The sequence below is a fragment of the Anopheles arabiensis genome, chromosome 2, assembly GCF_016920715.1.
Source record: "Anopheles arabiensis isolate DONGOLA chromosome 2, AaraD3, whole genome shotgun sequence".
Taxonomy (NCBI): domain Eukaryota; kingdom Metazoa; phylum Arthropoda; class Insecta; order Diptera; family Culicidae; genus Anopheles; species Anopheles arabiensis.
In genome coordinates this window covers 36,071,696-36,099,399 of record NC_053517.1, presented here as the reverse complement: position 1 = coordinate 36,099,399, position 27,704 = coordinate 36,071,696, and the positions used below count along the sequence as shown (strand labels likewise).

Here is a 27,704-nt window from a genome sequence, read left to right as displayed (position 1 = left end):
GAGAGAGGGAGAAAAATAGATCGATTTTCCAGCTCACCCCGGTGCGCCACCTCGTGCTTAATACATTCTGATGCACTAATCAATTTCCAACACGGTGTTTCATATTTGTACTTATACTTCTATTTCTTTTCACACTGTTTTCATCTCTCTTTCTCTCTGTTTCACAATCCACATCGGTACAGCGATACACAAGTGTGCAATAAAACAAGAAACAAATCAAAACAAAACTCGCCGCTCAGCACGACGCGCGACACCATTCATATGCGAATTGATGTGCATCCTTTCTGAATAGTGCCTGTTGTGTAATATGTGTATGTTTAGTGGTGCGCTAAAATCTTAAAACATCTCAAATAATTGGTTTAGAGCGAGAGAGTGAAATAGCAAATCGAGCATAACTTCTAGCGGTAGAAAGGCAAAATGTAATAAAAAGCATCGATCGATCGAATAATGGCAAGCAGGGAAGCTAATAATACTCAGTGTTGCGCTCACTAAGGCTCTCTATCTTTCACACCCATCCTTTCAGTGTGCGATCAGAGCTAATACCGTTTTGATACATATATCTGTGTGCTCGTGTGTGTTTTGTGTGCTCTCGTGTGCGTGTGATACAATAATATCGGTGAACAAGAAAAAAAAAAGAAGAAATAGATAAAAGCAATCGGATCAATATATCCGGAGCGTAATTGTATTTGACAAGTATTGAGTGCGATTCGATCGTTTTTTTTTAACAACAACGGAAAATCCCGTCGAAGCTCGGAAAAGTGCTCGAAAGGAAAAGAGAGCTGTGGCTGTGGTTTCCCTTTTCATCTCACCGCGGTCTGCCTCTCTGTGTGCTATCTGTTGTGTGCCTTTTGAAAAAGCAAAGAATGAAGTGTGCTTAGAAGCTTGAAGGGTTGGGGATTCAGGCGGGTTGCGGCCCCCCACCTCCCTAGCAACCGAATCCTTCTCCAGCCCGACGTACCAGGCTCGCGTGTATACATGTGTGTGCGTGTGTTTTGTATGGTGTGATATTGTTGTTGTTGTTTTTGCAAAGGTAGTGTACGCCAATAGCCAAAATTCATCATACAGAAATAAATCATAATCACTACTTACTGGCATTTTGGTGTTCAGTGTGCGTGTGTGTGTGTGTGTGTATTTGTGCGCGCTCTGCTTGCCTAACGCGTCCTGTTACTAAACAAGTGTGTTTCACCGCCATCACCGCCATCGTCATTTGTGTCGTGTGGATGTACTCCTAACGATCGACGTCATTAGTGTCAGTGATAGTGTACTGTTCGCGCGGGTTCGAGGTCCCCGCATCCTTGTGAAGCGAGTGAAGCTAAAAAGAAACGTCGCAAACAAACAGAAAAGAAACCCCACACGCACCATTTAAACTGACTTTCTCTTCTGTACTTCTTTCTATTCCCGCCTTTCGGTCAACGTGTCCCGCTCGCCTCGCCCGCGCGCCCCCGCTGAATGGTGTGCTGCAACGCTGTTCGCATTTCCGGCGGGCTGCTGCTGCACGGTGACGACATTCCGTTGACGCAACGACGATGAACAATATCTTGACGCCGGTGGTGCCGTCCCGTCGTCAACACCATTGACCCGTCAAAACAAATCGCGAACGCACCCCGCGCGGTCGGTCGGTGGGTGATCGCGTCGGAAAATGTATCGGTAAAATACGCACAACACCGCGTGTGCGACACTTGGTGTCTTCCCTGCGTGTCACTGTGCGCGCGCGTGCCCGCTCTGCGTATCTTCCGTGTTGACATTGAAAACCGAACAACAATTCGACCAACCAAACTCCAACAAACTGAAAACCGACACCAACAATGGCAACGGCAGCGAAACAGTCGTCGTCCGGGAGTTCGCCCTCCAGCACCGTGCGAACGTTCGTCGAGGGGCAGGAGGATTTGGATGCGATCGCGAAACAAATCTCCGACCACGCCGAAGCGATCTACCAGACGTGGAAAGCGCGCGGCCTTGCACCGACGGAGATACTGAACTGTCACACCGGCGACGGTGCGGAGCACGCCTTCAGCCAGGCGCTGAACCCGGCCAACTCGCCGACTGTCGGGCATCATCCCGGGGGCACCCCAGCAACCGGTCCGGGGAGTCCGGGAGCGTCGGCAGCGTTGCCCGGTGGTGCGTCGTCACCCAGCGCCTCGAACGCTGCCAGTGGCGTAGCGGAACTGCTGGCCAAAGCGCCAAACCTTTCGAACAACAGTCTCGAGCAGCTGGTTAGCTCATTCGTGAGTGAAGACAAGGCGCGCATCGCGGCCCAGCGTCAACAGCAGCAGCAGCGTGTCGGTGTCCGTACGCCAACGACCGGCACCAGTTCCGCGATCAAAAGTGTGCTGCAAAAGTTTGAACGAAATGGTGCCATCGGTGGTGGTGAGGATCCAGTGAGCAGTAGCGGTGGTGTGTCCGACCTGGGCCGACCGAGCTACCTGCGTACCAGTGGTGCCAGCGGCTCTGTCAGCAAAGCCGCCGGCCATTTGGGTATTAGTAGTGGTAACAACAATAACAACAACTTCAGCACGCTCAACAAGAACAACGTGCCGGACGTGCTGAAGGATACGATCGTCGAGTCGAAGCCGAGCGGCGGCGGCGGCGGCGGCGGAACCGCAGTGCGTGAAAAACCGCAAACCCCAGTGAAACCGGAGCACCTGCTCAACCATGTGCCGAGCTGGCCGCTAAAGAATCGTGTCGTTAAAACCGGCGGCGGCAGCGGCTTGAAAGCGGCGCCCGGTGGCGGTGTGACCCACAGCACGCCCGGCACCACCACCCCCTTCGCCAAGAACGCGGCGGAGCTGATGGATGAGGTGTCCCGGGAGGAGGAACGGCTTATAAACGCGCTGAAAACCGGCACCGTGCTGAACAGCAGTGACAGCATCCTGCCAGAAGTGATCACCTCGACCCTGCCCGACCGGGACGTGCCAGATTACGGTTCGGTGGTGGACCACCAGCATCAACGTGCGGGCTATAGCGCGCAACAACCCGCTGCAACCATGGTGACCGCGGCGTCGGCGGCCAACGGGGGCGGCCCGATCGTGGCCGCCACCAACGGCGGTACGCCCGCCCTGAACGGCAACGGTACGACGAACGGCACGGCGAACGGTACGAACGGCCACAGCGATACGCCGAGCGTAAAGCACTGGAATGGTGTGCCGATGAAGCCGAACCACATACCGATCCTGAACATACACCAGATCCGCGAGCAGGAAAAGCTGTCGATGAACTTTACGCGCAATGTCGCGACGACCCGGCTACCGAAGGACTTTGGCCGGTCGGCGGCCGATGACAAGGACAAGAACATGCAGCCGAAAACGATACCGAGCCCGATCCGGCCGTTCCTGTCGCGCGGTTCGGTCGCCGAACGGGTGCTGATCTTTGAAAAGTGCCCGGAAAAGGCACCGCCCCGGGAGCGGGCGAAGGAACCGGTCAAGCTGCAGGTAAGCGTTTTGTCTTTTTTTTCTTATTCTGGGGTCACTGAAGAATTTCCTTTTTTTACCAATGCCCACTAACCCTTGCGTTAGCTGAACGAAGTGATAAAAACAGCATCAAGGTACTAAATAACAAAATGAGGCGTTAAACTCATCATTCTAAACATTGAACAGTTTAGGATGTTTCATCGCCGTGCCCGAGTGGTACGCTAAGTACGCCAAGTGACTTTGCTGATGGCCCATAAATGTATATTAAGTTATCAAAACATTAACCCAATTAACGACTGTTTGCTTGTGGCTCACGCCGGAGTGTTCAAGCCGCCCCGTCACGCTGAGCGCGAAGCAGAAGGAGACTAGAGGCTGTGATCTAGTTTATGCGTTCCGATGGATCCAATTAGCGAACGTGTGGACGATTGTGTCAATCGAATTACATAGTTAGTTGACCTATTTAAGAGGCAGCGACGCGTCCTCACTTAAAGTGTGAATAGCAAGAGAGGGTATTGGAGAGAGAGATATATAGGGGTCCTAGGTTAAATGAGTCTTCCATAGGGAACGCACTGCTGTTTTTTTTGCATATTTTTCCACGTCAACCACAATCGGGTTGATTTTTTTCCTCCTTTATTTGTTACGCCTGGTGGTGGAGCATGTTTTCAACTCTCAATCTTAATTATATGTCTACCGTCGTTGCCGATTGTTCGTGCTCGTTAAGTACAGGTCGGTTCTTATTAAATCGGTGCTCGGCACGTACTTCATCCAATCTCAATTGACGCCTTACAGGCGGTTGGTGTGGCGGTTGAAACATACTTGATACTGGTCTATTATAAGAGATGTGTTTTTGTTGATGTTGAAAAATAGGAAAAAGATGGGTCCATATACCTTCAGTATACCTTCTATCAACTAATCGTAAAAAAGGAGATACTGTAAAGATACCACAATTAAGGTTCGCCTTCGTCATTGGAGGGATTTACGATTCCAACTATGTTTTTTTTTTTTTTTTTTTAAACAGTTTGTTATTGGGTATATGACTCAGGATGTCTACCAAGGTTCTAGGTTTGCGATTTAAAAATGATATGGTAACTCTTTTCAAGCAGAATCGAATTAAAGTCCTCTTCCGGTGACCAATGAGAATTGACGCGTCGATACCTCAGTTAACAGTTCCGGAATATGATAGCGGTTCCCACATATTTGCTGTGCTGTTCAAGCAGATACTTGAAACAAGTTATTGGACGACCACTCCAACCAAGAATCTTCCCTTGGACTAAAGATTGTAGCATCATGCGTGTGTGTGTGTGATCGCTCATTAGCATGTGGTCGCTAAATGTGGGCACACATTTGCCATCAGGTTTCGTTGAACGTGAACATCTTATAGCAACAGTTTGATTAGATACTGGCCAGGGAGGTTTTCTTATTTCATGGGACGCTCGACGTTGATAAAGATTGCAACGCCAGCGTACAGCAGCTACGCATTAGCCATCATCTAAGCGAGGCTGCGCTGAACGGCGATGTAAACAAAGGCCGCATGCCGCTTCCTTTCGCCCTGCCGCTGCTAACGTGCCGATCAGAACCCGTGTGTCCGTCCCATCGAATCGGGCGAGATGCTCTCTGGTGTGTGACGAGTTTCGATAATAAACATGACAGCCTATTAACCACTTTCGTGCGCACTCGCGTTGCGCTTTGGCGGGTGCTCGCCGCGCAACAAGCGCACTTTTGCGTGCCGGTGTGCGTGCGTGTCTGTTTGTGTGTGTGTGTGTGTGTGTAGGGGGGCTGTTTGTCGTGCGCGAAATGTAGGGCAGAAAAGTGAGATTACCTACTGCCTGCCTCTAATGCTTTTCGAGGAGAGTGGCGTGTTGTAACACACGATGGTAACAAGTGTTTGTATGTTGTGCTGGTTGTAGTTGTTGCTGCGAGTACTACAAAATTTGCCATATTGAACCAGCTATCAGCTAATTTGAAGCTGAACCAGTGCAAAACGTGGCCTCTCGTGTAGGCGGTGTCGTTGCTCTTTAAACATCTCGCAGTATGCCGCCTGTAATGTTCAACGAGGCTTTATCTAAATGAAGTAACGCTGCCTTAAGACGGGTACTTGTTTAACGTACCGCCACCGACAGCATAAGTGCGGTGGCAGGGTTGGGTGAGCACATTCCGACGCGGCCGGTGTGGTGTGGGCGAGATGCTGCGGTATGCTTTAGCATTCATTTTCGCTTCCATCAGCTTCGCCCGCTTGATGGTCTTTCGGCTGGTCTCCTTCCTCTCCCCTTCGCTGCCGCATGAATTTGAACACCCGCTAAATTTACTCCTTCCCGCGCGCTCAAGGTTAGCGGGGCACGAGGATGCGGTAGGAAAACTTCAACCACTTCATCCCCTCGCCCCTACGGTTCGGTACGGTTTTCGTTTTCGATTCGGAATTTAATTCGGGCTTGTTGGGTGATTTCCACCTACCGCCAACAAGCAGCAATGCCACAGACCGACCGGACAGGAAGGAGAAGAAGGTGGACGCGCACGGCCTGTGAGCACTTGGGCCATGTTTAATTGTGACCGACCGGCGGCCGCACGGCAGCAGCGATTGGTCAGGGTTGCGCGGGACCTTGAAACAGTGTCCCGCGCCTCTCGCACGCTCCCCCTATCTCAATGGGCAGCAGTTTTTGGCAGGCTGACGATGATTTTGGCAGCCAGCGATCGCGCGTGCATGTGTGTGTTTGTGTGGCCCAGCGCTAAAAAAAACGTGTTGAGAGAGGGTTTTTAAATTATGCTCTTTTATGTACGGCTGCGCGTTGTTGGTGAGTTCCACGAACCATTTGGCCCCAAAAAGGAGGTATGCTTTGAACGAAGGGCTCGAGGATGACCTTCAAGAATGCGGGGGAAAAAAAGCAGAGCGAATGTTGCGCCCATCGCATGTATTTATAAGTGGAACAAGAGGCGCAACTGCTTAGATTAAAGTTTTGGAGGGTCATACTTTGTGTGCAATTGTGGCTTTTATTGGTTTAAATCCCCAGTTCATGGGACTTTTGGTCATTGGAATGCCTAAAGCGAAAGGAAGGTCAGTATATCCGGCTGTTAATTTCCTTTCCCATGTATCTGTTGGGTCCCGAGCATGTTAAATGTTCAGACTGTATGTGTCACAATAAACTTTTCCGCCCACACACTGTTTGGCAATTGTTAGACATTTCTATTGTAAAAAAATAAGTAGAGAGTGTGTCGAATTTCGGCATTTATGGCACGTTCGGAGAAATCCAAGCATGCAACATAGTGCGTTCGCGTTTTGGGCACTGATCGATAATTCAACAATTGATCCGCGATCCTCCTCCTCCTCCGGCCCTGTACGCTAATGATCACAACACGTCACAACGTTGTCAAACAAAACCGCCCCATCATGGCATTGGCGCACGTCGGACAGAGGTTATGACCGAATCGCGGCACTTTCTACTAGCCCATTGAAGGTAAAAATTAATCCGAATGGAAGTGCGCACGTTTACTTTCGCCACCATCGCTGCCGACGACCACCGATCAGCGCGCTCAGCGGGTAAAATGATGGTTTGTGGTTCTGCACCGTCACTGGTGTGCTCACTGGCGCTCGGCCACGTTCCTATGCTGCTGGCAGCATCGGGATCGGGAACTTTCATTTCATGCAACCGCGGATATGCATTTGCGTACGAGATTTGCATTAGAAAAGTGAACGACGGTCATGTGCGTGTGCGTTTGTATGTGTTCTACGATCACACGGAGCAGTGCGTACCGGGGCCACCATATCGATCACCGTTGGGTTTCCATCCTTTCTATCTTCCTTTTGGATTGATCGTGGTGCAATGGAGGTGAGGCATTGCGGGAGAACTGGCTCGCGTTTTATGTGCCGATGGCGACAGGGTTTACCCGCCGCGTGTGGCCGCAGGAAATGATAATTTCACCTCAATTGAGCGTGAAAAATGCCGCAGAGAAATCGGGTGCGCGCGAGTGCGCTACCCCGGGTGGTTCTTTACCGTCATGCGTGTATGAATCGTTTGAAGACACGGATTATTGTGCCCCTGGAACACAGATGACGTCGATACGATCGGAAGTCATGTGTAAAAATGGGAATGAAGCCGAAGAGAGTAAATGTCGTCGCTTCAGGCGCTGTTTGATGTTGAATGTAAACCTATCCACTTTTCACAGTCTTTGCTTCCCGTCTCTCTAGCCGATGGCAAATTGTCCGCTGCAAAGAGCCTCTGCCGGCTTAACCATTCTCCGCATGTGTGTGAAAGTAGGGATTAACTTAGAGACGATAGTAAGCTGCCCACGTGCTCACGCATAAACGAACGCGTGAGTCGGCCAACGTGAGCCGGTAGCCTTGCACGTGCAATGAAAATAGTGCGTATGTTAAAGACCTTCAGTAGGGGGTGTTAGCAGGAAGTGGCAGTACTGTGTCCCTAAATTTATTTGCTTGAAACCTAGGCAGAAGTAGACCACTTTATGGAGCAGATTTTTTAATGCAATTTAGCCTTAAAAAGTTTATCTCTGCGAGTATAATTATTTGAGGCAATAAATAGTCAAGGTTTTGCCGTAGACCCATGCCCAAGATGACATACCCAACACACCCTAAAAGGAAGACGGTGCGAGTCGGTCACCTTGCCGACGGAAAGAGCCTACATTGTGATGACTGGGAAGACACTGTCTGGCGCAGCATAAGAACACTGGCGGGAGTCTGGGATCCCAGCCAGTCAGCAGACGAGGTCAAACGGCATATTTTTGCACCAACAATGAACCATTACGAACGTCCCACGTTTGGCAACCGGCAGAGCGAACCAGTTTGAATCGTTCCGTCTGCCAGTGCCACACGCACTGCCACGCGAAACGCCACCCCTGTCAGTGTTTTTGCCCCTCTGTTGACGAGCGAGCGAGTTTTGGAGGCAGGAAATTAAACAGTAAAATGGTCGCGACAGCTCATTGCGCTAAGATGCAATGCTTCGGAGCGGGATTTCTTTCTCGCGTAGGTGGTCTGGCAATTGCCAGACGTACAGACGGATTGGCGTGATGCTACGAATTGAGCGACCGCTCTTTCGTGCGCATCAGTTTCATGCTGATGTAAACTGTACAAACGGCCAAAATTGGTTTAGAGGTTTCACGTAATCTTTACTCCAAGGGAATAATCCCCAAATTGTGGCCTGTGCCTGTGACATTGAGCGCAATGGTGCTAGTAAGAAAAAAGCAGCTGGATGGCAACATAAAAATCATAGGTTGACAGATCATTAAAGTAGTGCCGATCATAAATTAGGGACTTGGTTGCGCTTGGTTGATTCTTGACACGTTGCCGCACGTTTGACGACGCTTGACAGCGGGCGCGTTAGCTATGGTTGCGGTGACAGTCATGTGTGTAATGTGACCAGACGTTGGAAGCTGATTGATTTTTTGTCTTCTTTGAAAATGACAAAAACGAGCTACGGTTCAATGGATGCTGGAATTTTAAGTGAAGATTGATTATATGTAGGTAGGTAGTATGTGGTTTCAAATATCACATGGTATCAGATAGTCCACAGAAGGATAAGTTAACGAAAGATGTGCGCTTCTGCTAGACAACTGTGCTCTATTCCCATCCGGTTGATCCTACAAAGTACTCATTACACTGCTTGAATAAATAAAATCACACAAAAAGTCAGTCCATTAAACAGAAGTAAGAAGTTCTTCATAGAATTGATGCTGATGCAGCTTTCCACTGTGAGATGTACAGAGAAAACGCGCCATTATGACATGAACCATTTGTACTTAGGGTCGCCAGTTAAAGTTTTGGCACGCTAATTTCCTCTCGCTCTCAATTAGAAACAAATCAACCAAGAAAACAAACTCCATCAAGGTGTGGCAGCAGTGTACGCGAGAGGAGTTAGTGTCTCGGAAGTCGCCGCCAAGTGGTGCTGTAAAGTTTTATATTCACTTGCACAATCGTTTGATGAGCCTTCGCTTAAAAAAACACAGTTCCAAGTGGCCGCTGGCTATAAAGGCGAGATTCATATACCGACGTAACCGTTTTAGTGTGCCAGCAGTTAGTCGTAAAACTTAAACTTGCGCCCCTTTTTTCGTGAGCAGTGCGATGTGACACACCTCTATCTTCACTTGACGCCAGAGGTACACCCTACGCCGCGAGAAAGGTTTACTTTGCGTACGGTTTGCCGGTCGGCCAGCGGCACAGACAGTGTTGAAGATTTGAGGTAGTGATTCGTTGTTTTTGTAGTAGTTTATTTCTACGCGTTGCTGGCCGATTGGCGGTTGGATTTAATCTGACACGATCGCTAGATTCTGGTTGGCGTGGTGTTTGGTGTGTGTGTGTGTGGATACATTCACTGCTTGCAGCGAGGTTGCATGATGTATCTGCGCCGCGCCGCACCGTACCTTAGATGAACCGGAAAACTATGCAATTACGACGCCTTCGTCATATTCGTCACGATGCAACGAGTCGTGTTGACTGGTCTGGTTGTTTGTTGTTGTTGTTGTTGTTTGGTGGCTTATGTGCGGTTTTTATGGGTAGGGCCAAGCCTGTATCTGAAGGCTTTTGGGAGGAATGGGAGGAAAGCGCTAAAGCTTTGCCAACCCTCGCTCGGAAGGCTTGGAGATGCAATGGGGCGAAAATGCATGCGAAACCATATCTGGCTGTTGCAGTTGCTGGCTGTTGTTGGGTGCGCACGGTCTGTTGCAGCAGGGTATATAATTTGGATAGATTCAATCTGATTTTCGAGCCTTGGCGTGCTGGCTGGCCTTAAATGATCCGTTTACCGTGTTTTTGTGTCGTTCGCCGCGCAGACACGATAGGGGCGCATACTATTAAAAGCAGCTCTGCTCAATAATCGGGCTGTTAAGGTGTATGGGACACCTAAGGAGAGGGTGGTTTATACTAGTATCGGTATCGGTAGTATTTATAGCCCCAAACTACCTCTACTACTACCACTACAACAGCAACTCGTGACTGGTGGCGAGTTTCTCGTGTTTGTCGCTGTTTTTACATTGCTTCTATTAGAGAGGGTGCACTGTGTGAAAATTGTTGTTTGGTACCTTCGTCGTGAAACTAGCCATGCCGGCTGGTAGTGTATGCTCTACCGCACAATACAGACAGCCGCGAAGGTAAGAACATTCACTGACCGTACATATCGGTATAGTAATTGTCGGCGGTGCTACTGTATGTCTCGCATGTGTGTCGTTATGGGCCAGTAGCGCAAAGCACGAGGCAAATCTGGTGATGATCGTGAGATTAAATCGAATAATAATAGTACATCGTATTGTTGTTGTGGGATATAAATTATCGGTATTAATTGTTTTATGCTCCATTCGGCTACTGCTGACTCCAGTGAGGGGGCAATGGAAGGGTAAATTTTATTGCCACCGGTAATGATCCGGTAATGCGGTGTAGTAGGGGTAGGACTCATTAACACAATCGTGGGTGGGAATGTTTTACTATTGTATTGATATATTAGCCTTTGGCTAATGCAGTAATAGGTTAGCCGCGGTTAGCACAAAATTGGTATGACTAATGAATTTTCAAATATTTTTACGATGGTTCGTGCGAATTGCGTTAATTTGGAGGAGTGCGACGGAAGAAGAATGGTTGTTATGTGGCAGGGGTAAGTCACAAACCCGCACAAGCTAGCTCTAGGTGTCGTTTGTGTTTAATTATTTGCTTTAAACTTTGTAGTTTATCAGAGATAAGTTAAATATCCAGCGAAAGATAGGTAGAGATGAAGATTCCATCGCAAACGAACGGAGCAAAAATACATTAGGGCTTTGCTTTGACTTGTTGTTTGAACTGTGATAGATAATCCTGCTTTGATTTGTGTACTTGCTGCAAGTATTAAAAGCTACTCTGGGAAGAAAGAATCTGTGATTGCCTTTTTTATTTAGGGCTTTACAATTTTTAGCTGAAAAGTTTGTTGAATAGAAATGGCGATCAACGTTCTATGGCTAGCTCATCATAAAAGACCTTGCGGAAAAGGTGCAGGGTGCAGGGCTACCATTTTTAACACTTCTATTTTGAGCGTAGTCCAATCGTAATTTTCGAACATTTTCAAGAATATGATTTATATCGTAGCCCCAGCGTAGCGTGAGTTGCACAAACTCTTCTAATCTTCTGCTCGACGGACGCGCGGAGAGAGTTAACGTGATCAAATAAAACAAAATGACAGGTTTTATATTCGGGCTAGCTTCTCTGCAGCGGATTTGATCGTTTGGAAAGATACTGTCATCATGTGGCGGTCGAGTGAAGGCAAATTTTATTAGCAGGGTGACACCGAAATATCAGCCAACGCAACTGCCAGCTGGAGAATACGCAAGCTACCACCACCCACTTGTTTGCTTGCGTTTCGAGGAGTAATCCGAAACACGGTGCGGATAGTTTGAAAAATTCAGAAGGATATAAACATTCCACACGGGGGGTGAAAAATCAAACAACTGAAAGGCATTGTGCATTACAGATCGAATTGTTTGTTATAGTATCGTTCACCCTTTAAGAATGTGAGATACATTGTTTTTTTTTGTTAATGTTGTGTTGCGCATGGGTAACGAGTTGATAATGCGTAGAAAGCGATCCATCACAAGACCAACTGGTGTGGTGCCGCCACCCTGAACAACCGATGGGTGGCATACCTTTATTTTGGTTTGTGCCAGTGTGTTTGTGTGTGCGTACATTTAATGCTCAGTGTGTTTTCCTCGTTACGTCACGCGCTACGCGTCAACGGCGAAAGGAAGTGGGCGTTCTGCACGAATGATGTGCGGGGTGCCGTTTTTATGTGTGCGCAACCACCAGCACCACCACGCAACTCGGTGGTGTATTTTTATACGTTTAAATACAATTTGAATGTCTTTTCAAGCCTTGCTGGGTCTTGACCGAGGGCGGGAAAAACCTGCCAGCTACAACTTCAGGTGCATTTAAAATGTGACTTATGCGAGTGTGTTCAGCCGTCAGCTATCATTCGGTTCCGCTTGCTTTAACTAGCTTTGTTTAGTATGTTTTTCTTTAATTTAAAAAGCTTGTCTGCAATAGGAACTACCAGCGAAAAGACCTGCAAAACAAACAACCCTTCGGTTGTGTGGCATTGCCGAGCGCAATTTATATCACGGTTGCAGGAAATAGATGGTTGTATACATAGATTTCTATTTTATTAGTGTAAAATACTAAGCACCATTTGCATATCTTTGGACAGAAGAAAATGACTCGCTTCGTTGCGAATCATACGGTGAAAGTGATTATTCCACATTAGCGATCATAATCATAACCGATCCGAGAGCGACACATTGATGACCATCCATCTCCACAACTATGCGCTAAGAAGAAACACACTCAGTTCGTTAATTCAACCATGCCAAAAGTCCATCGAACCGTTTGTCGAACTTCTGTTTTTAGTCGTGAATGTGTTGCCGCTTGGTTTGTTTTGTAATTTTCTTGTTTTTTTTTAGCAGGAATTTCGATTCGAAGTATGCAAATGATCCTCACACGAGCTTGCCCTATTCGCTTGATGGGTCTTCCGAATGTGCTGTTTATGTTTAGTGCTGGGCTCCTCTTGGGTTCGGTGCATACAGTACCACCACCCTTCGGGGACGTCAATTCATGCTCTCGTATATACGGTTTATGGTTCGATACGCATGATCGACACGGACAGGCGGCGGGGTTTGTTCTGCATTTGACGAATGTTAGTTTTCAGTTGCAGATTTTATGTTTTGGAAGGTTGCAAGTTGTCCGGATGGGAGTTGTGTTATGGAAAACAGGATACACTGCTGTAAAGGACAACATTTTTCTATGTTGAGGCTATGATTCGATTGTTTAGATCAGGGGTCTCCAAACTACGGCCCGCGGGCCGCATGCGGCCCTCAAGAGCTTATAATGCGGCCCACGATGACTTTGCCAGAGTTAATATAAATATTTCGTTATTATAAATTTTTAATATTAAAATGTATTTTTTATTTTTCTTAGACAAAAATCAAGCTATAGTAACACTAAACTGTACAAATATCGTTGGTATTTTATTATAAAAACGAGATTTAAACGTTTACTCATCAGTTAAAGGTAGCGTCAAATGGCCCTCAACATAATTATTTTTGAAGCAATGCGGCCCGCGAGCTGAAAAGTTTGGAGGCCCCTGGTTTAGATGAAGGTTAAATGTCTTTGTAAAATGATTATTGATTTATTGTTATTTGATTGCTGTGGTTTTTCATGTAGTTCAGAAGTTTGTTTTTTTTTTTCGTTAGGCGATTCGTTTGACTTGTCAGTTTCATCTGTTTAATCGATCGACTCGTCTATTATTTGTTGAGATATTTAAAGCAACTGATCTGTTTTGGTTTTATTGGTTAAAAAGGATCCGATTTTCAGCCAATAATAATATTTTAGACATTGAACGTACCAAAAAAAGTTTCTAAAATTAGCTCTACAAACACTTCATTCCTGCTTAGAACTGTATAATCTGTATAAATGTAAACTGTATAAATGTTTGTAATTTGATAAATTTGACGATCCATGTCCAATGAAGGATACATATAAACACGTGAACTTGTAAGTTATTTGTTTGTTTTCTACTTGCTCTTGAAAGTTTATACTTCTTAATGAAAGAAACGAACAAAAATTGCTCAGTTGTGGTATATTGCACACCGTAAAAGAAATAGTTTTGTTTCTATGGAGTGTCGACGTGTCGAGTGGCAGACGAATAATCGACTTAAATTGAGATTATACAGTTTCTGCCGAATCTAAATGAGTGTCGAGCCTCGCAAATGCAAAAAAATGGCCTGTTCGAGACTTGAAGCCATTAAAGTTTACATGAATATTGAACATGAGTGAGAGAAAACACTATAGCGGAATTTGGGGCAAGTGTGCCATACGGGGCAAGAGTGCCACCAAGCATTTTTCCTTATAAACTTTAGTTTAATGATCAATTGTGTATACAGTTGGTTGCTTTCCAATGACTAAGTATTCTGAGCCTAATTTCATCACCAATCGATATTTCCCATTGTTTTGAACTTATTTATATTGAGTTTCAAAATAGAGCAGAATATTATATTTTTTTAATCCAACCAAATAAGCTCTCAAAAATCATGCGAACAATCAACCGAGAAAATATTTACACCACCGTATAGCTGAGAAAACGTGTAATTTTTTGTGGGGTTAGTTGAAAAAAACTTTTTTTTTTGTCACTGAAAAATTCAATTTCAAAAAAGTTACAACTTTTGGGGCAAGTGTGCCATCTCTGTTTGGGGCAAGTGTGCCACCATCTTTCATAGGCGCGAGCTGTCAAAAATGTAAACATTGTTGTAGCGTGCTGCGGAATGGTGCGCTATTGTGAGCGGATTCCACGCCAGAAAAACAGAACAGTAACAAACCATATTGTGGTACAATTGGTGGTCAAAAAGGGTTCATTGGTGACTAAATACATGTAGGAATACATACACTAGTGGTACAAACGTAATAATTTCCAATTATCTAAGAAATACGGTTATTTTAACCAGGTGGCCGTCTTGCCCCATACGAGTGGCACTCTTGCCCCATAGCCCAAAAAAGAACGTCTTTTTGGGTCCTTTTTAAAACACTTCAAAAACTGTTTTGTTTGCACTTTTTTCAAGCGAAACTCATTTATAAGTGAGGAAATAGATGTAAAATGGTTATGAGATTTAAATCGGCTTTTGAAAAACATGTTTTAATGAGTTATAACTTGAAATGCTTAAGGTGGCACACTTGCCCCAAGTTCCGCTACAGGGACTCTCGAATAAGTGTATCAATTCCACGATAGCAAAATCACCCTATAATTTGGCAAAATCTGTCTTTACGGCATCAACAGAATAATCGAACGAAATTGATAGCATTGATGCAAACATCAGTAAATAGATCCACGTCAAATGTACTGCGCAAGTGGCGAACGAATAGAAACCTAATCAACCTTCTCACACACCCAGCCAACAAGTTTGCGCAGACCGCGATGGAACAGTTTTACTCAAATGCGTGTTACCCACCCTTAAACTCTCCATCGAACAGATGTGCCGGTCCCAAATGGGAGGAAATTGAGTTTTCTTTCGCAACCACATGCTTGGTACGGTATTTTGAAATGTTATCCATTTAAAGCAACCGATCTACGGGCGGACGGACCTGACGTATGCTGATGGAATGCGCAAAAGACCACCCACGAAATGTGCCGTGGTTGTTGGGTAGCGGAAAAAATTGAGATCCCCGCAAAAGTGTGTTAATGAAAATTGATTTTTTTCGATTATGATTATGGGTATAAAAATGTTTGAATGTGCTAAAAACCGTGTTTAGTAGCGTGTCTGCATGTTACCTATCTTTGTTTGCGCATTAAATAACTGCAAAGAGACGTTGCCCTCTATCAAGCAACACGCCACTCTTCATTTGAATGATTGTGTTTCGAAAAGGTAAACTCAGCGTCGCGATCGCGTCATATTTGATGTCAATTACGACCTTCTTGGTTCGTCGCTCTTCTCTCTACGGGCGACGCTATTTGGTTTATCTTGTGTGTTTTCCGTTTACGTTTGGCGGGTGGCGCCTTTCGGACGCGTTTGAGCCGGTGACAACCTCTCAAATCAATGTTGTCGTTCTCAGCCGACCGAACCGACTAATTGAATCCTTGTTCGGGTGGAACTTATCGCGGTTTGGTTTCCTTAGCCTTTTTCTCTCTGATTCACTCCCACTCGGCATACAAAAAATGCACACACACACACACTCACGTCAGTTTGGGTGACGAAAAGTACGTGTTTCCTGGTTACTGATATCTTTCTTTTCTTCTCTACCGTTTACTTCACAGTCAAAACCTGTCAACCGGCTGATTCCACCAAACATCCACACAACGCTGCAGCGACATTTGAAAAACTCGACCAAAGCCCCCTACATCCCGCAGTAAGTATCTTACCCCAGTGTTTCTTATCCCCTATTCGTTGTGGATCTTTCGGCGTTCGATGCTGCGTATGGGTTTTTTTTCAAAGAATTGTCGCGACTTTTTATTGCATATACGCGAGTATGGTGTGAGTGGTGATGGCGTGTCAGCATCGGAGCATGGTAACTTGTATGGATGCTTTCGAGTGCTACACCTACACACTACCTTTATTTGCATAAAAAGCTGGGATTAATAACATTAAGAAGACACAACAAACGTGTCTCAAGGGAATACAAACCGTATCCGTGTGCAGAGGTTCTTGCTTACATACATGATGGTGGTGAGCATGCTCATCCGTTTAACCGTACTTGAACCTATCGTCGAAAGGCCCACATAAGATATATTCTGATAAGTATCTGCAAGTAGCTGCTGGTACTCAGTGGCGCTAAGCGAAAGAGAGATAATTTGAAGTAAAGAAAGAAACAAAAAATTTCAATCACTGACACCGCCAACGCAATTGCTCTGACGGCGGAAGACATTCCGTCCACCAACTGCGAATGACGATGACTGTCTAGTGCACACGCATCGAATGATGAAGTACACTGTCGCATCAAGAAAAAAATGAATGTTTAAAAACACGCACGACGAAAGGAGGGAAAATGCTGCGCGGATTGTTCTGTCCGGCCACCTTGTGTTTGAAATTATATCTCTCTCTCGGCAGCACGGATAGAAAAACACTGACAAGTTTGCAAGATTGCTGAAGCGCCAACAGCATCTCTAAAAGAGAGAAAGAGAGATATAGATAAAGATAGAGATAGAGATAGGGAGGGCAGGGTGGTTACTTTCTTCTTTTAATTATTTTTGGTGAGTGGCTGACCGTGACTTAGCCCGTCGCGCACTGACCGAATGGTGAATGTAAATAGCTCTTCTTACTTCGTGGGGTGTACGTGTACCACCTTACTTCTATTGCTTCTAGCGTTAAGAATGAAATTCTGTACGAGTCAAAAAGAAAGAAAAAAACAAACAAACAAACGCATGCCTTTAGCAAAGCAGCTTTCAATGTTTTTTTCGGTACGTCGTTCCCAGTAATACGAGCTTTTGAGAAACGTATTGCTGTAATTCAATGATCCAAACGTTGTTTTGCTGTTGCTGAATGTTTTGCCTTGATTGCTGATTCTCCAGAGACAGGCACTGAAATCAGAACATTTTGGGACAACACTTTTTTGTTCAATGTGTCATTCAAATGTGTATTCGTATCTTTGGCTTGACACCTGTTGACGCATCGAAACGCAATTTGATATGATCGACGGTACCTACGTATGTTTTGAATTTGCCATCCGTATTCGAGGGATTACGATTGGTTAAAGAAGAGCCCATTTTAGTCCTGAATGACAACCGCAGTTGAACGGATTCTGTTCTGCTTCGAAGACTGTTGGCTAAAATTTAATGTACAGCAATTCTATACTTCATCTCACAATTTCCATTTGTTTGCACTTGCTTCTAACAAAGCAATTACTTAAGCAGTTACGCACGGCAAAACATTCGTCGTGTTGCTTTGTGCTTCAGTTTGGTTCACAGCAAACCGGCTCACTCATCCGTTATTGAATTGGATATTTTGGGCATCAATGCTATTGAGGCGGAACTTTCTTTTTTCCTACCCGCTTCACAATGTGTACACATTGCCGGGGTTTTCGGTCGGTGTAACTATGCTGTCGCGCCATTGTTGTCGGGCTGAGGAAAAATTTTACGAGCCAACAATGGGACCCTTTGCGTTCCAAATTAAGCATCATTAAGCATCATTTTAAGCGAGCGAGAGAGCAGCCAAGAGCAGTAGAAGCGATGTTAGTACGCGCTGTTAGTGGCGTAGAGTGAGCTGTTGTGGGTTATTGTCGCGGCGCATCGTCGTCGCGGTATTGACCGCCGCTTTGCACGGGGAAAGATCAACGCGGTTGATCTCGACATGTGCCAAACAAGCTCTTTGAGAGTGTCTGCATTTTCAATGATTATTCACACTTTACGCTTTATGAGTGTGTGATCGTTTGATGTTTTTTGGCGTTGTTATGGCGTATGTCTTTTTTGTAGACGAAAATGAATTTATTTGCTGTTAATCTACTGTCCATGTGGATTTGAAATAGAAGAGATTGGAAAAGAAATGCGATTTTTTTTTTCTAAATTAAATCTTTCATACACACAGACATTTTCCTTGACAAATTCGTCGCGAGGTCGTGATGGTTTGTGAATGAATCGTTTTTTTTTTGTTAGTGTGATAGTTGGCTGTCGTTTTGGCACGGCTCCCAATGCAATTACAGTGCGACAGTCTTTCGATGTGTCTGGTGGCGGCAGTAAATGCGACTTTAGCAGATACATCTTAACGCCATGTGTTACATCGCTATTACCATTACTAAACGTTATTTCCGTCCTCCGCTTTCCTTTCGCAGATTCCACTTCCCCAATGGCAAACCGCCGCCAACGATCACGACGGAAACTACAATGCAGCGATTGGAGCAGGTTTTCGACAAGCTGCCAAACTACGAGTGCACGCGGGACAACTTCCAGGTGATCGTACAGATGTGCCAGGTGCCACAGTACTGGCGCCTGCCGCTGTTCATGTGCACGCAGCTCACCCCGAACGGTGCCGTTGATGGTGACAAATTCCTGCACTTCTGGCGACAGTAAGAGCAGCCTCGCAGCGATTAATGAACTGCATATTTTGCGACGGTGGTTATTAAATGCACATTCTCGTTTTAGAATGACATCATTCTGCCACGATGCGGCATCCCGGTTTGTCTTCATAATGTCCCGCGGGGATCGCACGCGACCGTACATTTTGCCGGAGGACTTTGCCCCACTGATACAGGATGTCGTCGATACGCACCCGGGGCTGGCATTCCTGAAGGAGGCAGCAGAGTTTCACTCCCGCTACGTGCACACCGTGATAGCGCGCATCTTCTACAACGTGAACCGCAGCTGGACGGGCAAGATCACGACCACTGAGCTGCGCAAATCGAACCTGCTGGACGTGATTCAGTTGCTGGAGGAGGAGGAGGACATCAATCAAATCATGGCGTATTTCAGCTACGAGCACTTTTACGTCATCTATTGCAAATTTTGGGAGCTGGATCGCGATCATGATCTCTACATTGACCAGCAGGATCTGGCCCGACATAATGATCACGGTATGAAGGATCGAAACGCATTTTGTTGGAAGGTACTAAATGTCATCCTTTTTTTGTATGCGCGTATCTATTGCAGCACTGTCATCGCGGATGATCGAGAGAATTTTCTCTGGTTGCGTTACGCGAAGTCCGCGGCGAGGCAACAACAATCCGATGATACAGGGTCCGAACGGTCCGAAAATGTCGTACACCGATTTCGTGTGGTTCCTGTTGGCGGAAGAGGATAAGTCACACCCGACTGCCATCGAGTACTGGTTCCGCTGTATGGATGTGGACGGTGACGGTGTCCTCTCGATGTACGAGCTGGAGTACTTCTACGAGGAGCAACAGCATCGCATGGAATCGCTCGGTATCGAAACCCTACCCTTTGAAGACTGCCTGTGTCAAGTATGTGTTTGTTTGGGGAGTGGTGGATGGAGTTGGTTCGATATGCTAAGGAGTACCCGTTTGCTTCCAGATGCTTGATATGATAAAACCAGCAACTCCTGGCTGTGTAACGTTGGCCGACCTAAAGCGATGCAAAATGACGCCCATTTTCTTCGACACGTTCTTCAATCTGGAGAAGTATATGGAGCACGAGCAGCGTGATCCATTTGCACAGCGCGAAAACGACGATGTAAGAATAGCACGATGACATTCTATCGAAATGCCATCTAATAACATGTGTTTGACCTTTTAGCTTACTGACTGGGATCGATACGCAGCGCAGGAGTATGAACTGTTGGTGGCTGAGGAAGGAGGAGATACGCAAGGGTAATTAAACGATTGAACACACACACTCATTACTTTCTCCTCACTGTACCTTACTTGACGCTTTTTACTTTCTCTGAGTCTTATATCTATTTCGCTCTTGTACTTGTCTGAAACGGAATTGTACTTTGCTCTGTCTATAAATCTGTTCTACAATTCTGTTTCCAAGTTCTCTCTCTTCTTCTTCTTATTCTTATTCTTGCTCTCTGCTCTGTTTACTATCGTTTCTATCTATTCATCAATGTTTCAATCTGTATCTTGTTCACAATTTTCCGTTTGCATTTTTCCGGCGCTAGGATCGTTTCGGATATTGTAGTATAATTCCAATTTGACGAATTCAGAATCAGAACCATTGTGTACTGTTCCAGATTCTAGTTCAAAGTTTGTTTGTTTCAAAAAAGCGCAGACCGCTTTATGAAATTGGAAGAAACACAAAATTAATCGATACCTTTTAAATCATTTATTACAACATGAGGGAATTTCTTATACAATAATAATTCCGCTTTCGCAGTATTAAATTTCATTTAAATTAGCATTACACATTTGTAAACTCAATAACTTCATGTAGATCGGTCTCATTGCAACATCTAGAATTAAATATTGCAGCTCAATGCAATGGAAGCAAGATGGCACCTGAAATGGTGTACTTGTATTTTTCGCCCTACTGTTTATCAAAAAGCGTTGGATAACGATGCGAAATCAAGGTTCCGAAGCATCATAAAATTCTTATCTTTCCTCTTCTACTCTTCTTTCTCCTGTTATTTCCAAATATATCTATGTATGTTATCTGCTTAGCTGTTTTCGAAACCCTACCTCCTTGTACCAACAAGTAGTTAGCATTTTGTACTCTTTACAATATTTATTCAATAAGTTTCTTATTTATCTCAATATTTGTTTGTTGTTTTGTGTTTGTTCTTTTTTATCTCTCTCTCTTTCTTTAAAACTTTTTTTTCTTATCACCTTGCTGACATTGTACACCCACACGACTACACGAACGTTCACATACACGCACACATAAAACGTACAAATTTCATCAAACACCTACCACCTATCTATTTCACTAAACCATACACGCAATGGTTTTATGTTTTCGTTTGTGTACACTTTTCTGTTTATTTTGTTCGGTGAAGGGAGGAAGAGACCCGATAAAGATAGGTGAAGATGATTTACAAGAACGAATTGTTTTATAACCGTAGCACACGTATTTAGGGGTAAGAAATCAAATGCCAATTGCATCGACGAATTTTTATCTGCATACAACACACTTCTTAATGCCTTAATCTGAATTGGTTTCTCACTTTTAATCATACATCTGTGTTTGAAATTAAACAAGCCATTTTACTGTGCCAACATGTGCTTGAATATATCCGCGCAAAGATGCTTGATGCTCACTTGAATTCGATATCTCATTAGGGATAAATATCAAATATATCAAACGTTAACGTATCTTCACCCATAGTAATGCATAAATTACTAAGATATTTGCTATAAAAATACATTCCCCATGTCCTTGAATTAAATCAGGATTTTACATCAAATTTCTTGCTACTTTCAAGAGTTATCACAAATTAAATAACAAAGTCAGTTGTTTCAGTTTGCGTAATTGTTTACACATCCAATAACACATTTCCCATGTAAGGTTTATGCCTTTTTAATTCTAAAATTATCTACATAAATCAACAAAAAAAAAGAACAATCGGATTGCTTGACTTACTCCCAGATAATGCAGCTTCGCTCGAGCAGCGGTTAAACTACTTCCAATACAGAATCGAAATATCATTGTACATTTCCCAAACCTGGTTGTGCGTAGCTTGGAGATACACTAACGCTAGTCAAGGGGTGTGTGGTTAACGTTGTCATCCTTGTCCCAATGCTCCCAGAGTACTGTGTACATTTACCATTGCTGTGTTTGTGCGTGCCTGACGAATGAGTATGTGTGTGCTTGTGGTATGAAATGCATTTTCTCAAAGCTCACAGAGTGAATAAGTGATTTCTTGTTTTTCTTCTTTTTTCTCTAAATTGCATTACATTCCTCCAAATTCACCTAATAACAAAACCAATAACCATTGTTCGCTAACTTGCCGCAATCGTATGATGCAATGTGAATTTTGCCAATAAAAATCAACAAATATATATGAAACAAAAAACACCACATCCTTCATCTACGATCTGTGTCGTACCGTTCTACTGACCTGACCATTGCTGGCGGCAAAATGGATAACCAATGGGGACCATATGTTTTTTGGGGGTCCTTTCTGAATCTGAACCAAACGATGTGTCTGCCCACTATGGTCACATGTGGGTAATATCGTTGATGGGTTACACACACACAGCAGTCATTGCTACATCTTTGGCCAGCCAGTGCTGTCGACCATGGCGGGCGGCACTGCTAGAATGCGGCTGCCCGTGCCATCCTTGTTGCAGCCGGGTGTCACCGGCACTGGTGGTACCAGGCGCAGTACGACGACCTCTACGGTTAGTAGTACCACCGTGCATTGCACGTCCGTGTCGGCTACGACCGTACACCATTCGCGCTCGACGGCTCAACGCGGCGGCAGTTGCAAGGCCACCAGCACCGCTTCAAGCTCTACCAGCGGCAGCGGCGGCGGCGGCGGCAGTTCCAGCAGCGGCACGTCGCATGCAAACAACAGCGAACGCAAAGTGCACGGTGCACCGGAAGAGTCGACCGGTGCTGCATCACAAACATCGATGCACACGAGCCGCAAAATGATGGCACTCGACAGTGATCCTAATACATTTTATAGCGCATTTCTGGTGTAAGTAATAAACCGACCGGCACTTTCTTTCTATCTTTCCTTATTTCTTCACTTTCGTATTGTCTTTATATATTCCCTCCTGTCCTTCCCCCTTACCTGCCACTATTTTGAGGATTCCGTCCGGTGGAGCCTTCACTACACCTTTAGTTGATTAGTCATTTTAGGACGAGTTTCTGTTAGTTGCGCGTTTGGATTGAGAGTTGAAAGTTTACTTTTTCCGTTCCAAGTATTGCACATTATTGGTTATGTTACTGTAATATTTTATCTCTTTTATGGTTGGTTTGGTTACGTTTCCTGGAAAGTAAACATCATTTAGAGAAAAGTCGACAATTTTGTTTTTTTTTATTTGTTGTAATGCTTATACTGCTGGTTGATTTTAAATGTTTTTGTTATTTCTCCCTAGATTCCTTGTACAGAGAGCCTTCGGGATATATAATGTTTGTCAATTTAACGGCACAGTAAACATGTGTGGTTTTTTTATTATTATTAATTACTACCGAACTAAAAGAGAAAAGAGAGCTTATTTGTTTAGAAATAGTGAGTTCAGTTGACTTTTGTTTTTAAATTCACGTTTCCCTCATATGTCCATAGTTGTATGCATATTCCTATCCCTTAAACCTACTTTTCTTCTCTATGTCTTGCGTGTCTATGCGCTTTCGAATGCGTCGTGTGTGTTTGTGTGAGTGTGGAACCGATTGTTACTGCTAGAATGTGATTAAACGGCACTGGAATCTGAAGGTTCAAAATTTAAAAAAGAGATTGTTTTGAAATTGCCTTTATATTCTCGAACCCATTGGATCATTAATGGAAGAAAACATACGAGAAAGTAAACCAATCCGGATGTGTTTTACATATGAATAAACGCGCATTAGTGTTGTTTGAGTTGCTTCAAGACTCGTACATTCGAAAGGTCGCCGTCTGATCGACTGTATACCACATATTTCCTGTCTTAATGTTTGAGTAATGATCTCTGTTTGAATCTCTATATTTTTTCATCTTTGTTTCACTATTTTCTCTATTTGTGTAATTCTCAGTCGTCTGTGTCTTTGCGTATAAACGGTTTTCTATTGTAAATGTAATTTTATCTGTTAACAAAATAATTACAAATCGTTACGGGAGCCTACTCTATGTTTTCTTTCATTTTGTATGATATCTTGATTTTTGTGTAAAAATATTGGAAAATGGGAACAAAAAACTGTACACAATTATTCGACTGAGCAGCGTGTAAAATACTGCCCAATACGCTGTAAGTACAGCGTAACGAAACGATTTTACAACCTTTTTGTGTATCTTTCAATTGGCTTATAGGTGTCACCACCGTGTGTATGTGTGTATCAACGAAATTCTATCCGCGCTAAGAATTGGAACAAAAATAGTGTATCAGTAAAAAGCTTTATGCAATGTTGTGCTAAAAATGTGCTAGACAAACGCATAAGGATGTAAACAGGGTGATGTAAGAAATGTCATGGTACAACTTCTTGTTTTTCCTGTTCGCCGCAATGTATTCGTCTTTACTATCGCGTAACTTTCTCATTCAATCTATCGGGTGTAATTTTGTGTTTCGTTTTGTTAGCGTTGTGGTTTTGTTTATTGAAAAAGTTTCTTTTCCTACCCAGCAATTGTACATATGTTTTGAGAAAATGCATTGTAAATAATTTTTATAGTTTTGTGTGTTTTTGTTATGTTTTTTTTTATGAATGTTTTCAACTTTATTACGAGAAATTGTTAGCCTTAAGACATGCACATGTTCCATCCCATCGTCAATGCATGGTATCCCATATAATCTGTTTTGTGTGTGTGTGTTTTTTTTAATACAATTAGTTTTGCTTTCCTTTTATCGCTCAGTTTGAGAATGTACATACAACTTAGGAACGAATTGATCAAATGTAAAAATTAATCGTTTCAAAAACATATAACCTCCGGTGCATTTTTTAATGAGCAGCCGATATTCCAATACAATGACAACCTCATTTTGCGTATCGCACCAATCATACAATGCAAAGCTTTAGCTTTAGACCAAAAAAATATATGCGTTCAAACTGCTTGCTTTGGTAGTTGGTGCTAATAAAGTAAGGCATTGTCATTGTCACGCTTATATGCGATTTGCTGCCACCATTCGCAAATCAGCTTTGCTGTCGATGTACTAATTAATATCATCTCTTTTCTCTTTTTCTTTCTCTCTCTCTCTTCCTCGCTATTACATCTCTTGAAAACCGTAAATCATACTGATATTGCTGGATTCCGTTGTTCTATGTGTTGCAATGTGTTCACGCGTGTTGTTTGTGGCGTATTGATGGTATTTTCGTTACATCGCAAACGGTTTAAATAATGGAACAACAACACAACAAAAAAAACAAACTCCAAAACCTCTACCCAAACAATAACGCGCCTATCTATAACAATTGACAACCTGCGTCCTGCACCTACCATTGCACACCATAAAATTGCACATCAACGTTACAACAATCAAAACCAAAACTAATTCGTCGTTTTGTCCTCGCGAACTCGCAACAGTTCTTATGATGAGGACGAAGACTACGAGCCAAACATTGATATTCTTGAGTCCCAATTGGACGATTGCATACTGAACGAATGGTGAGAATCGGTAAAAATAGAGTCGGCCGAGGACTTCGAGCGGGCCGAGCGGGCTATTCAGGAACAGTTAAATCGACTCTAGGAAAAAAAAAAACAAATGCAAAAAATACATAAACAAATCGGAAACAGTGTATGTGATTGCACTTGCCGGTTTGCCGTATTTGCTACAGAGCACCGATGAATTTCAACCGACGCAGCAGTCGATCCACATTCAAACGTATGCAAGAAATCTAATAAAATCCAAACAACACAACGTGATAAAGAGTAAGAGAGAAAAGAACGTCGAAGGGGATTGGATACACTACAAAGCATCACTCAGCACTACCACCACTACTAGCGGATGGACAACAACATCTTCATCAGTGTAACAACCGGCTAGTGCTAATGCTACAACTGCTACTACTCTTACTACTACCGCTGCTGCTACTACTATTACAACTATTACTACTATTAATACTACAAATACTATCATTGTTGGCAATATTAACTGGCACTGTAAATGCAATTGGCTATTACCAGTAACTTAAAACTCAAATTGTCCTCATCTATTGTTTTTATCAATTTTTCGAAAACTCCTTCAACAAGCAATGTGTTTAAATGTTTGTATTAAAGACATATGCAAGCGTCATACATTTTGTTGCGCAATAGCTCATGTTCCGTGCATTAGGCGTACACGCAACAACATCAAAAAAGGATCAAACACTTTATAGAATGCTGTTGTATGCCAAAGGAAAAATAATTGTTCTAGCTCAACAGAAAGGATACACGAACGTTTGGTGTGATTAAAATTCATAGTTACCACAACAACAAAAACAAAAACCTAACTCACACTATACAGCAGTAACCCCTCGTAATAGATTTGTATGCTTTCTCATACGCTCGTTGCAGGTGTTTCCTCTTTGTTTGACAAAAATTAAAACCACTAGCGCATATCATACCTCTCCAGCAATTGTGCATTGTTATCAATCTGTTGTACATTTTGGCTCATTTTATAGGTTTCACGAGCAGCGAGCGTATCATACCGGCATGCACAGACGTACCCATCTTCAATTGCTAGGGCCAGAAAATATTGTCTAAATCTAAAGTAGAGCGATCAAAATTCTGCTCAGTGAACCAGTGCAGGGTAGCATTAAGGAAGTAATAAGGACATCTCGTTTTTGGGTTCGCATGTGTTCAACAAATCAACCATCAATTATTGCTTCTGGTTGCGAACCTTAGCTGGGTTTGATAAGTGTATTCTCAACGATGTATTCAACATCATATGTAGTTAGTTTGAATAGTTCGAGAAAATTCGATTAGTATTTGGTAGGATCATTCGTTCCCGTTTGCAATGCTAGTAAGAATCGGACGGGGGGACCGTGCACGACCTACGTGACCGTGCATAATTAGCGCAAACTTTCATTTTCCCCGTGAGCAGTCCATTATTCTCGTAGTTGATTGAGCGAAGGATAAGCTTATCCTTCCGGATTTTTATTTTTTTTGTATAAGCTTTACAACGGTGCCAAAATAATTGTTTCGTTACGTTTTAGCGTTATGTATTAGATGTTACTCCTCGAAAGAAAGTGCGGGGAAGATTATATGTATCACGACCTTTTATTAAGATATTTTCTAGTGTCCTTCTTTCTCTCTAACACAAAACCCCCAGCTAGATAAGCTTAGTTGAGATAAGAATCGCGATAAAAGATGAATTAGATATCAGGTACCGTGGTTTTAGAGTTGAAATCCGTCCTTGGCACCAGCACGATTACGCAAAGGATTGTTTGGCAAGCATAGCAGTCGTATCAAGAGGGCTAGGGTTGTCAGATGGAGTATGGTTCACCGTAAGCTTGATGCTTTTCATGATTTAATATCGCCATTCCCTGCCATGATCGATCCCTTCCTCTGCAAACGCCCATCGTACGTTAAAACCGTCATCCCGACATCGTGCTACACTCATGTTCACCAACGGGACTCACTGAAATCAACCGATCGTTTACACGCGATCTGCTACGATCACCATCATCTTCATCGAACCAGCCAGCTGTACAAATCGATATCATCTTAACGAGTTGACTATCCATTATCATAGTGAACGCGAGAAAAATGTAGAGAGAGATTTTCTGGAAGAGAGAATAGTCGGAAACGGGTTCACGCGGACAGTTTCCATTGGTTCGGAAGTTGGAATAGAACTCA

General features: G+C 43.9%; 1 protein-coding gene across 11 annotated transcripts in view; it reads left to right on the top strand.

Annotated features, from left to right (window-relative positions):
• Positions 1-27,704, top strand: part of LOC120897275 — a 50,541-nt gene that overhangs the window by 19,961 nt on the left and 2,876 nt on the right. For 6 of the 11 annotated variants that reach the window (XM_040302011.1, XM_040302009.1, XM_040302007.1 and 3 more), the window contains 9 exons: positions 183-3,428; positions 16,166-16,257; positions 18,673-18,906; positions 18,983-19,410; positions 19,487-19,797; positions 19,868-20,026; positions 20,090-20,163; positions 22,494-22,937; positions 25,452-27,128. In XM_040302011.1, coding sequence (XP_040157945.1) covers positions 1,806-3,428; positions 16,166-16,257; positions 18,673-18,906; positions 18,983-19,410; positions 19,487-19,797; positions 19,868-20,026; positions 20,090-20,163; positions 22,494-22,937; positions 25,452-25,536 — 3,450 coding nt within the window. In that variant the 5' untranslated portion in view covers positions 183-1,805 and the 3' untranslated portion in view covers positions 25,537-27,128. Of the gene's footprint in view, positions 1-182; positions 3,429-16,165; positions 16,258-18,672; positions 18,907-18,982; positions 19,411-19,486; positions 19,798-19,867; positions 20,027-20,089; positions 20,164-21,290; positions 21,372-22,493; positions 22,938-25,451; positions 27,129-27,704 lie in introns of those variants that run through there. The other 5 variants (XR_005738512.1, XR_005738511.1, XM_040302006.1 and 2 more) reach the window with 5 other exon arrangements.